The sequence below is a fragment of the Aulonocara stuartgranti genome (genome assembly GCF_965226115.1).
Source record: "Aulonocara stuartgranti genome assembly, chromosome: 23".
In the NCBI taxonomy this organism is placed as follows: domain Eukaryota; kingdom Metazoa; phylum Chordata; class Actinopteri; order Cichliformes; family Cichlidae; genus Aulonocara; species Aulonocara stuartgranti.
In genome coordinates this window covers 52,070,951-52,082,719 of record NC_138958.1, presented here as the reverse complement: position 1 = coordinate 52,082,719, position 11,769 = coordinate 52,070,951, and the positions used below count along the sequence as shown (strand labels likewise).

At 43.2% G+C, this 11,769-nt stretch overlaps 1 protein-coding gene across 3 annotated transcripts; it reads left to right on the top strand.

Moving 5' to 3' along the window:
- The first annotated feature begins 216 nt into the window (after positions 1–216).
- On the top strand, positions 217–11,768 carry LOC309700922 (cyclic nucleotide-gated channel alpha-3-like). Of its 3 annotated transcripts, none has more exons than XM_082524842.1 (9): positions 217–401; positions 1,163–1,250; positions 1,504–1,739; positions 4,513–4,595; positions 5,181–5,237; positions 6,041–6,307; positions 7,511–7,612; positions 7,692–7,798; positions 7,893–11,768. In XM_082524842.1, exons 4-9 carry the CDS (start codon positions 4,522–4,524, stop codon positions 9,245–9,247), a joined length of 1,962 nt encoding a protein of 653 aa, XP_082380968.1. In that variant the 5' UTR covers positions 217–401; positions 1,163–1,250; positions 1,504–1,739; positions 4,513–4,521; the 3' UTR covers positions 9,248–11,768. The 3 variants fall into 3 exon arrangements, with proteins under 3 accessions (XP_082380968.1, XP_082380966.1, XP_082380967.1); XM_082524840.1 differs by having other exon boundaries at positions 4,509–4,595; XM_082524841.1 differs by lacking the exon at positions 217–401 and adding an exon at positions 839–1,045 and having other exon boundaries at positions 4,509–4,595.
- Position 11,769: the final 1 nt, after the last annotated feature.

Genomic DNA, 11,769 nt, shown 5'->3' with positions numbered 1-11,769 from the left:
CTCCGTGAGTCCGTGCCTGTGATGCGCTGGTACATAATCAGGAAGATTCACACATAAAAGCATCAACACAGATTCAGTCTGCGCCGACAAATAACTGATGTGTGCAAAGACTTCAGCAGCTACAGGAAACAGAAGACTCAGGACTCGATCAGTGGGATTTTTGTCTGTTAACGCTACAGGAGAACTTGGCTGATTATTTAAAGGAGTGCTCTGGGAACCAGGTTGAACCTGTGTTCTTGGCAGCACAGACTGTGTGTGTTCAGCTGTGCTGATTATTTAGACTATGTTTTCTTGTTTCTGTAAAGCTGGAAGGTCTCGTATGAAGGCACATGATGATGCTGCAGGATGCTCCTCTGGGGACGCAGGTAGAGCTGCCACTGAGGCTGTAATGAATTTAATTGGTGAGTGAGATGAGTGGCTGTCAGCAGCTTGTTAACACATCAGCAGGTCTGGGAATTAGCAGAGAGATGACAGTGAGCCCTGTCTGCTTGTACAAACCAGCTGTTGATAGTTGCACCAGGCCTCACACTTAGTTTCATTTGAGCTGCAGCGCTTTGTTTATTGGTACCCAGCACATCAGTGTGCATATGGCACAGACACGGCCTCTATAGCAGTGTGTCGTGGTGAGCTGTTGGTCGGCCATGAAGCGTTTTCTGCCTGAGCTTTTACAGATTTTGTTCCGCACTAGACACATGAACTCTGATCATCACTTCTTCTTCTTCGTCTGCCAGAAGGCATCAACAGCTTAACTCCAATCTCATTTACAGCTCCTAATCTGAGTGGCTGCAGCTAAGCACACACACACACACACACACACACACGAGCACGTCTTTCAGTGACAGCTGCATCTCCTCATGTGAAGCCACAGACACAGCCACTACCTCACTGATGGAGACCTCAGTCAGATGATGACTGACTGTCCTGTGCAGCCGTCACATCCACTCTGCAGCTGCTCTCACTCGAGCAGCACAGACGGTGAGCGAGCTCGCGGTCCAGCTCAGATTAGAGCAGGCTGCAGGAGGTCCTGCTCCTCCGTCGGCTGCAGGTGGAGTCTGATGTTTTAATTTAGCCGTCCACGCAGTAAGAGGATTTACTCAGACTGGAAGGGATAAAAATAAAGAGTAAGTCTTTATTTTGATATGCCTCTACTCTCTACCTGCAGGAAATGCTGTCAAAACATTTGAATGTATGAAGATTACACCAGCACAAGCTACAGTCACAGTGGGATTGGCTTCATAAGCAAACTGTAAGTACACACTGAAGCCTCCGCTGCACTAACACACACTGTTCATGTCACACTGCTGGAGTGACGCCTGTTCAAGGCTTTCAGTAAAACGATCAGTGCGAGTTCTGTGAAGTCAGGACTCACAAAGTCCACAAAAACGATGGTTTGTCACAGACGGTGTCGCCAGCTCTTTGTCTGGTGATTCTTGTATGCAGGGAAAACGACTCCTTCATGTCTCCCCTCCCTCCGCCTCCTCCCCCTCCCTCCGTCTTCTGCAGGTGGTGCGGAGTGCACAAGAAGCAGAAAGTCTCCCACACCACAGGAAAAGCTCATCCACCATAAAGCATGACTCTGGTTTTCTGCAGTGACTTGCATTAGAAGTATGTGAGCAGGTGTCCTCGGCTCGGTTCTTGAAGGAGAAAACAAACCTGAGCGACGTGGGATTTATTCCACGCTCATCTTCAATTCCCTTCACAGGTGGAAGCTGCTCAGCATCATCATCTCTCACATTCAGGTAAGTTTACACAATAAGAAGTGGCTGTGATCGCACAAAGACAACTGCAGAACTGCCCAGAGTTAGAGCTTAAATGTCAGGTTGAAACTCTAATTTTAGCTGCTGTGATCTGGGAGTGAAGGGATTTGAGTCAACGGTGCTAAAGAAGAACCATGCAGAGCCAACGAGGCTAAATAAAGAGAGGAGCTCTTTATCTGCTGCTCCGTAAACTAAACGCAGACTCTGGTCACAACATTGTTGCTGAATCCTCTTCTGATTTCATGTGAATGCAACAGATTTTCTACAGAAAAAAGGATGAAATGAAATATGTAGAAGCCCAGGCTGCAAATGTTTCTGTTTATCAGACCTTTTTGTGTGTCATCAGCCACAGACTTCATCACCATGCTCTCTAATAACTGCAGGCACAGAGTAGCTTCTAGAGCTGAGGTCAGATGTGTTCGGACGTTTCTGCTTCTTAGGTTTGAAATGAAACAATGAAACTACGCCACAGTTTATAATTTCACATTTCAACATTTGGTTCAGTTTTATTTATATACCACTACTTACATAATCGTTATTATTAGTCTGTGAGGCTTTTCCACAGGCTGTCTTTATCTAAATCACAGCACAGAGAAAACCCCAACAATCGGACAGCTTCCTTTTGAGCAAGCACTTGGTTACAGTGAGAAGAAAAAACATTTTTAACAGGAAATAACATCCAACCATTTGCTTTGACACGTTTGGGGCGGTGGATACAGAATAGATAGAAAACATTATTTATAGTTTCCAGACAGAAACAAGTCACATAAAACAGAATATGCTGCTGAACATCCTTGGCAACAGGTACTGGCTATGGATGATTTGTATCACAGCATGCCTCATTTACCCATTCACACACATATCTTCCACTTATTCATCCTCAAACCTCTGTGGTGACTTTGGTGGTGTGATTGGGATCACTGCCCTGCTGTGGGAGTTGTGGTGCATTTATCTCTTTATGCAGTTTGTACTCATTTCTCCCAGAAGTTGATTCTGTTCATCTGGATGTTTTCAGTGGGAGAAACGTTTCGTCATCATCAGGTGACGTCTTCAGTCTCAGCTGACTGCAGAGACTTATAAACAGGACATTTGCATAATGACTGAAACCAGCCCACTGAAGCAACAATGGGCTGGGAGGTCAGCTCCTTAATCATAATTGCGCAAATTCTCATGACCATTGATCAACAATCACTGATCAATAACCATGAGTCCCATTCACAGAGAGTTGGGGAATGGCTGCAATCACAGCATTGTAAGATGGTGACAGATGTACCCTTAGGCCCCTCCTCCATTCAGAGATGGTCTTTTCCTTTTCACGTAAATGGCCTCCTTGACTCCGCCCTCAAACCAGCGTTCCTCCCTGTCCAGGATGTTACATCAGCATCATTGAAAGAGTCCACTGGCCTGTAGGTGTAAATAGACTGCAGAGTCCAGGCCTGACGAGGTGGCTCTGCTGTGTTGGTCCATCCTCTCAGCCAGAGCTTGTTTGGTTTCCTCGATGTATAAATCCTGGCACTCCTCCTGCACTTAACAGCGTACACTGTGTTACTCTGTTTGTGTCGGGGACCCGATCCTTGGGCTGGACCAGTTTTTGGCGCAGCGTGTTTTGGGGTTTAAAAGCCACAGAGACCCGGTGTTTAGAGAAAATGTGTCTCAGCTGCTCCGATATAATTTCTGTCTGTTTGACATGTTTAGTACACAAGTCCACATTTGTTTTTACAACGCATGATTTAATGTTGAAAGAAGCACATTCAACTGAAGAGTATGAAATACACTTACTGCTAACTGTAACCGCTAACTACTAACTATGTGACTCTTAGAAAGACCCCAAAACCAAGCAATCTCTATGCAATCACCACCACGTCTGTGCTGCAGTCATATCAAACTGCATTTGAAAATCACATAAAATCACATCACACACCTAACTAAGGCCCCATCTTATCTTAATGACCTTGTAGTACCATATCACCCTATTAGAGCACTTCGCTCTCGCTCTGCAGGCCTACTTGTTGTTCCTAGAGTATTTAAAAGTAGAATGGGAGGCAGAGCCTTCAGTTTTCAGGCCCCTCTTCTGTGGAACCAGCTTCCAGTTTGGATTCAGGAGACAGACACTATCTCTACTTTCAAGATTAGGCTTCAAACTTTCCTTTTTGCTAAAGCATATAGTTAGGGCTGGACCAGGTGGCCCTGAATCCTCCCTTAGTTATGCTGCAATAGGTGTAGGCTGCTGGGGATTCCCATGATGCACTGGGAGTTTCTTCTTCAGTCACTATGTGTTAATAGACCTCTCTGCACTGAATCATTAGTTTTTATTGGTTCTGCTGGAGGTTTCTTCCTGTTAAAAGAGAGTTTTTCCTTCCCACTGTTGCCAAAGTGCTGCTCATAGGGGGTCACATGATTGTTGGGGTTTTCTGTGTGTGTGTTATTGTAGGGTCTACCTTACAATATAAAGCGCCTTGAGGTGACTGTTGTTGGGATTTGGCGCTGTGTGAATAAAATGAACTGAATTGAATTCAATCACACTACCAAGCCCAACGAGTGCTGTGAATGTGGGACTTTGGCTTCAAAAAGTACAAAGTTATTTACTTCTATTTAAAGTGCTCATTGTGCTCACACTTTAATTACGACAGCACATGAGCAAAGTGTCCTTTGACCTCAGAGCCTGTATGCAGCTTTGGACCCGGTGAAACAGGCTCAGTGCAGGTCGTGTTTTCCTGTAATCCAGTATGTCACTTGGATTTTTCATTCGAGGTAGTCTTCAAGGATGCACTTTGGAAGAAGCAGCGTCGGCCCTGCGGAGCCCGTCCTCAGCAGACGAGACGGCGCCGTGGGGAACAGGTGAGCTTTCAACCCGAAGCTGCAACAGAACATTATTATACTGAATGGACTCAACATCAATATGCTGTTTTCAAAAGTGATAAAAACACAACTAGCTTCAGTTGTTTGACAATTAGATTTCCACGTACTCAGTCAGACACAGCCAACACAGCAGAGGACGAAGGAATCTGATTCCAGGCTCTGACACAACAAAGCTGAATAAAACGAAGCAGCGTGGAGCAGAGTGTGAAGGAATTAGTGGAGCTGTCCCAGTGAAGAGCACATGCAATACAAAAGAGAAGAGAGCAGGGTGGCACTGCTACCGTCTTTATGTCAGGAAACACAAGTGAAGTGGTTTCCTGTGTTGTGCCACTCATGTACCCACTGTGGACACGCTGACACGTGTTGCATGTATTTACAGATGATCTTGTATTATTCACATGTGTTCAAACCCCAGTTACAGTCTCATAATTAACCTGTGTGTGTGCCTTTGTGTGTGATGTGTTTATCTTCTCATGGTTGGTTTCCTGCTGCCCGTTATGACCGCGCTTATTCTTAAATTGTTCCTTGGTCGCAAATCCATGCAATGATTTACCGATCTTGCAGCGATGTTCAACGGGTCCTCGCCGCAAAGAACACAAACAACTGCAACAACAATGACGGGTAAGATGACGTCCTCTCACACGTCTTTATTCTCATCTCACTGATGAGTCAGACATTCTCCACGTCCGTGTACAGATTCTACAGCTGTCCACAAACCTTTCAGTTCAGGCAGCTGAATCAGTGCTGTGTCAAACCTGTGGTTCAGATGAGGGTCTGATTTGGGGCTGAGCAATCAGTGAGCAGAGGTCTCATCGCTAAACGTATCGTCGCCATCGAAGGCAGCGTAGGATGTTTGTGACAGAGATGTGTGTTATTCTTGAGTTAGACTAGAGGCCGCCCTCAGGTGGAGTGTAAGGGCTGAGTTTAGGACTTTATTTAGAGAGATCAAACAAACTAAATGTGGGACAAAAACTAGAAGTGTGTCAAGAAGCATTTAGCATGTCAATGTGACCTTCTCAGCTCCCTCGTTAATGACATTTACTCTCAATATACTGAGACTGTATTAAAGGAGCTCAGTTGAATTTAATGCTCTTTTATTCTCATGCATTGACTTTTTATACTAGTAGACTTTCAAACCGTTAACTGTCATTCAGGCGTCATGGTGTCTGGTGATCACTGGGGTTAAAGACAGGACGCATCCCTCGACAAGCACATCATTTCTGAGCTTCCGCCAGTTATTAGAAGCTTTTTGGGCTACTGTGTCAACAGTCACCCAAGTGCCACAACTGTTGTTGTGATTTGATGCTATATAAATAAGGTTGAAGAGGATGATTCTGACACAGGAGGAGATAGAAGATGATGAAAATGTCAGGAATACAGAGGATATTAAGAGTACATCCCCTACCTGTTTATGAACATTACAGAAAGAAGGATGACAAAAAGGATGAAAAGAAAGACGACAAAAAGGATGAAAAGAAGGACGACAAAAAGGATGAAAAGAAAGACGACAAAAAGGATGAAAAGAAGGACGACAAAAAGGACGACAAAAAGGACGAAAAGAAGGACGAAAAGAAGGATGAAAAGAAGGACGACAAAAAGGACGACAAAAAGGACGACAAAAAGGACGAAAAGAAGGACGAAAAGAAGGATGATAAAAAGGACGCCAAAAAGGATGATAAAAAGGAAGAACTGTAAGTACACCATACTTTTTGGGGATGTAACAAACAGGAATATTGTGAATTTCATAATATTACGCCTGAAATAATTAAATCTCTATTAGAGAAAAGGTTGCGTGGATATGAGCAAAGGTTATCCACGTAAGAGTTTGCAGAGTCCACCAATGGTTCAATATACAGTTTACAAAAAAAGAGACTACCGCTCATGATACCATTTTAATCATACTGCTCAAAACTTAATGTTATGTTAAAGGAACATCCAGACAATTTTATCTTTGCTTTTGGGTGTAATTTCAAATCTAGCATTCAAAAAGTTTATCTATTTATTTTATTTTATGTACAGATTTTGAAGAATGGTGCACAAAATGGAAACAGAGGCTGTTTGCCTTCAAAGTAAAGTTTTGTCTTTTAGACCCCATTCCTACAAAACTGCTCAAAGAAGTCCTGCCATTAATTAATGCTTCGATCTTAAATATGATCAACCTATCTCTAATGATCGGCTATGTACCACAGGCCTTCAAGCTGGCTGTAGTTAAACCTTTACTCAAAAAGCATCTCTAGACCCAGCAGTCTTAGCTAATTATAGGCCAATCTCCAACCTTCCTTTATATCAAACATCCTTGAAAGAGTAGTTGTCAAACAGCTAACAGATCATCTGCAGAGGTTTATTTGAAGAGTTTCAGTCAGGTTTCAGAGCTCATCACAGCACAGAAACAGCTTTAGTGAAGGTTACAAATGATCTTCTTATGGCCTCTGACAGTGGACTCATCTCTGTGCTTGTCCTGCTAGACCTCAGTGCAGCGTTCGATACTGTCGATACTAACTTTCTGCTTCTTAATTCAGATCAAACTGAGGTTATTGTACTCGGCCCTGAAAAGCTTAGAAATATGGTATCTAAGCAGATTCTTACTCTGGATGGCATTACCTTGGCCTCCAGTAACGCTGTGAGGAACCTTGGAGTCATTTTTGACCAGGACATGTCCTTCAACGCACATATTAAACAAATATGTAAGACTGCTTTCTTTGCATGTGCACATTACCTCCTTGAAACCTCCAGAAACTACTCTGCAATCAGTTAGGTAATATACACTTTATCCATGACCAGGCTGCAGATCGGCTGTGACTACTGCCAAAATTAAGCTCACATTGCATTTCTAACTTTTTTTAATTAAAAAAAAAATACATACTTTTATTAAAAGGGAACTTCTTCTCATTTAGGAAGGAGGTGTGGATCATGGACCCAGCCACGGATATGTATTACTACTGGTTGCTCACAATAGCTGTCCCAGTGTTCTACAATCTGATGTTCCTGGTGGCAAGGTTTGAATTCATGTATTTAGTATTTTCTCTTATCGTTGTTAGTGTTCATGGGTCTCAGTCATGGTTTGTTTCCATACAGAGCTTGTTTTAATGAGCTACAGTATCAAAATTCAACACTCTGGCTGGTTTTGGACTATGTGTCAGATGCCCTCTACTGCATGGACATCTTTGTGAGAGCCAGGACAGGTACTGATGGAAACCTAAGATTTTCAGTTTGTCATTATATAAAATCTTCAATACAGTATATGATAATGATTATCGTTTTCTTCTTTGTCAATAGGTTTTCTGGAGCAAGGACTTGTTGTAAAGGATGCAAAGATCCTGAAGGAAAAGTACATGAAGACACCCCAGTTCAAGTTAGACATGTTATCAGTGATTCCTACTGACATTGTTTTCTTCTATATTGGAATCAACAACCCAGAGTGGAGGTTCAACCGGCTGTTTAGGTTAGGCCGTCTCTTTGAGTTCTTCGACCGGACTGAAACGCGAACCAATTTTCCAAACATCTTCCGAATCGCTAATCTTGTACTTTACATCATCATCATCATCCACTGGAATGGGTGCCTGTACTTTGCCATCTCAAAAATACTTGGTTTTGGGTCAGACACATGGGTCTACCCCGGGCCGACAAACCCAGAGTTTTCTCAGCTGTCCAGACAGTACATTTATTCCTTTTACTGGTCCACTCTTACCTTGACCACTATTGGTGAGACACCACCGCCGGTCCGAGACGTTGAATACTTTTTTGTCGTGGTTGACTTTCTTACTGGGGTTTTGATCTTTGCAACAATTGTTGGAAATGTTGGAGCCATGATCTCCAACATGAATGCTGCACGTGTAGAGTTCCAGGCGAAGATTGACTCTATCAAGCAGTACATGCAATTTCGAAAGGTCACTAAAGACTTGGAGGTGAGGGTGGTGAAGTGGTTTGACTACCTGTGGACTGAGGGGAAAACCTGCAATGAAAAGCAAGTGTTAAAAAATCTGCCAGACAAGCTGAAGGCAGAGATAGCCATTAACGTACATCTGGAAACCCTAAGAAAAGTGCGCATCTTTCAAGACTGTGAAGCTGGTTTGCTTATTGAGTTGGTCCTGAAGCTTCAGCCTCAAGTTTTCAGTCCTGGGGATTACATCTGTAAGAAAGGGGATATTGGTAGGGAAATGTATATCATCAAAGAAGGAAAGCTCGCTGTAGTAGCAGATGATGGCGTTACCCAGTTTGTGGTCCTTAGTGACGGAGCTTATTTTGGAGAAATCAGCATCCTTGGGATCAAAGGTAGTAAGGCAGGTAACCGAAGAACAGCTAACATTCGAAGCGTGGGCTATTCTGATCTCTTTGCCCTGTCCAAAGATGATCTCATGGAGGCACTAACAGAGTATCCTGATGCTAAGAATGCTCTGGAGGAGAAAGGAAGGGCCATTCTGATGAAAGACAATCTCATAGATGAGTCGCTTGTCGCTGCTACCGATGCTAAAGACTTGGAGAACAAAGTCGATCAGATTGAAGCCCGTTTCGAAATCATGTCAGCAAAATTTCGAAAGCTGACAAATCAATACGATTCCTCTCAGCGTAAACTCAAGCAGCGCCTCAGTAATTTATCAAACCAGTTCAGAAGCCTCAGAGTAGATGAGTAGAGGTTGGCCATCAGTACTACATAGGGAGTGTCTTCTTTACAGGGACTAGTACACTGCATCCGCTCAGTACTTCCAAAGATGCAAAAATAATAAGACTGCCCTCAAACAATGTTTCCACACATAGACAACAACAACGGGTCGTACCACCATGTGGATCATTATGTCTTTTCTTGTGTTAGTGATAACAATAACAGGCTGCACGCGATGATCAGAAACATGTGGAGGGACAAACCTGGAATAAAAGCAAAGACAAAGCTGCCACCAATCAACAGCAGCAGTCAAGCAGGTTCTAAAGGAGCACTACTTTAGCATCGGTGTGAGCATCCAACCAATACTGGTGGGAAACGTTTTCTTTACTACTCTGCCCAGAATCCCAGAGCGGCTCGTTCAGCAACGACACCATGACCTGGGCTTTGCACATACAGGACCTTCTCCTTTTATTGTGATCAGAATAACTCTTCTGAAGGACGCAATTAGTCAAAAGAATTCTAAAAAGGACCTTTTATGAATATTTTCTACATTCATTTAGAAGAACAGGACCACACCGACAAGTTTCAGTTCTGGTCATTAAAGTGAGAGAGAGAGATTTGAAAGTGCAACCAGATCTGGAGATTTAACAGCTGCTCTTTGTTGCTGCTTCGCCTCTGCGTGTTCTGAGATGACTGACAGTTTTATGCCAGACGCAACCTTGAACGGATTCGTGTCTGCAGCTGGAATCAAACTAGTAACGGTTTTCTTGCTCTTAACTGACCGCCTCATCCTTCAGCACAGCTGCAAACTGCTGTGCTGATATTTTTGACAACAGTTTTTTTCTAAAGCTCAGGCAGTCTTTACCATGATGAACATAGATCAGGAGGTTCCACTGGAACATATCTGCTGAATGGGCCTCTGTACACCTACACAAATATTATAAAAGCATTTCAAAATATGTATCATCAAATTTTTATTTTAAATATAAAGAAATGTGCTTTCTGTAAATAAATTTAAAAATAATAAAGTGACAATAAACTCTTGAAAAGTGGTGTATCCTTTCCCCTGAAACATGCTCTAAAGCCTCAATCCGAGCAGAGACTTCAATTTCACCATGTTAGCAGAAGTAGGGCCATGCAGACTGCAGATGTTGGTACATCTGCCCTAACTTTAAGCCTCAACAACAAACAATAGACACCAAAACTGTTTTTTACAAGTCATTTTCACATCTGAAATTTGAGTCTGTGGGGAATGACTACAGGAGCTGCAGTTGTTGGCACTTTCACGCAGGCTTCGGTTTGAAGTCCAGGGTTTATGATTTCCATTTCTGCTTTTACATTCAACATTTGATCAGTTAGGCTCCTGTGAACGATCTTAGTCAGCATGAAGGAACACGAATGTGCACGAGGCAGTGAAAGCTTAGATTCCAGAGCTCTGCAGGTGTCACTGAGGAAGCATCTACTGCAAGCATGAGCAATTTTAGTTTAGTAAGCAAAAAGAGTTTGCACGCTTTATTTCAAAGAAAATAAGTTGTGTTGTTCCAAAATATTAAAGTGCAAAACAAAGAATTATTTCTTTTAATGTCGTATGTATGATTAACAGTGTTGACATTAGTTGACATGGATGCCTCCTGGGTGAGGTGTTCGGGGCAGGAGGCGGCCCCGGGGCAGACCCAGGACACGCTGGAGAGATTATATCTCAGCTGGCCTGGGAACGCCTCGGTGTTCCCCCGGATAAGCTGGAGGAGGTGGCTGTGGAGAGGGAGGCCTGGGCTTCTCTGCTTAGGCTGCTGCCCCCACGACCCGGCCCCGGATAAGCAGAAGAAGATGGATGGATGGACATTAGTCATGTGAGATCTTTAGCTGTCTGCTGATGGATTTCCTCATTCTCTTGAGAATTGTATTCTTTTGTTTTTCCTACTATAAAAAAAATTAACTCATAATAAAGGAACTGAATATGATGAGCTTGCCACAGTTCTTCTGCTGGCTGTGTCATCATCTTCTGGCTCTTCATGTCATCCTGATTCTTCTCTGAACTTTTTGGAGTGAGGAATAAAGTCATACTTACACATGCAGTCTTTTAAATCGATGCCAGTCTATACAAACAACTACAGCTGGCATTTATTTGTAATAATTACAAGAATGTTACTGCTGTCTGCCTGCTTCTTGTTTCCAAACACAGTCCAGCACACAGCGCGAATAAGCTTTCAAAAGAATGCAACAAGCACATTTCTGTGTATAACCCATCATTAGAACCAACCAAAATGACCATTTCATTGACCCACCCAAATTTAAGAATGTCCACCCTTCAACGTCACCCAGAGAGCAGCTCAGGAGGTACAAATATCCTTGGACAAGATCCTTACCCCGAGTCTCCGATCCACGTGAGCAGGCGAACGAGGCATGTCGCATCGAGTGCCACAGGAAACATTACCTAACAGGATCCACGTCCTGCTCATCGAAAGTAAAAAAGATTTTATCCCACACACTTTGCCTTATTGCATCTGTGGCGTGATGTTTGGGCCTGCTCTGAAATCGGGACACCAAGAAACC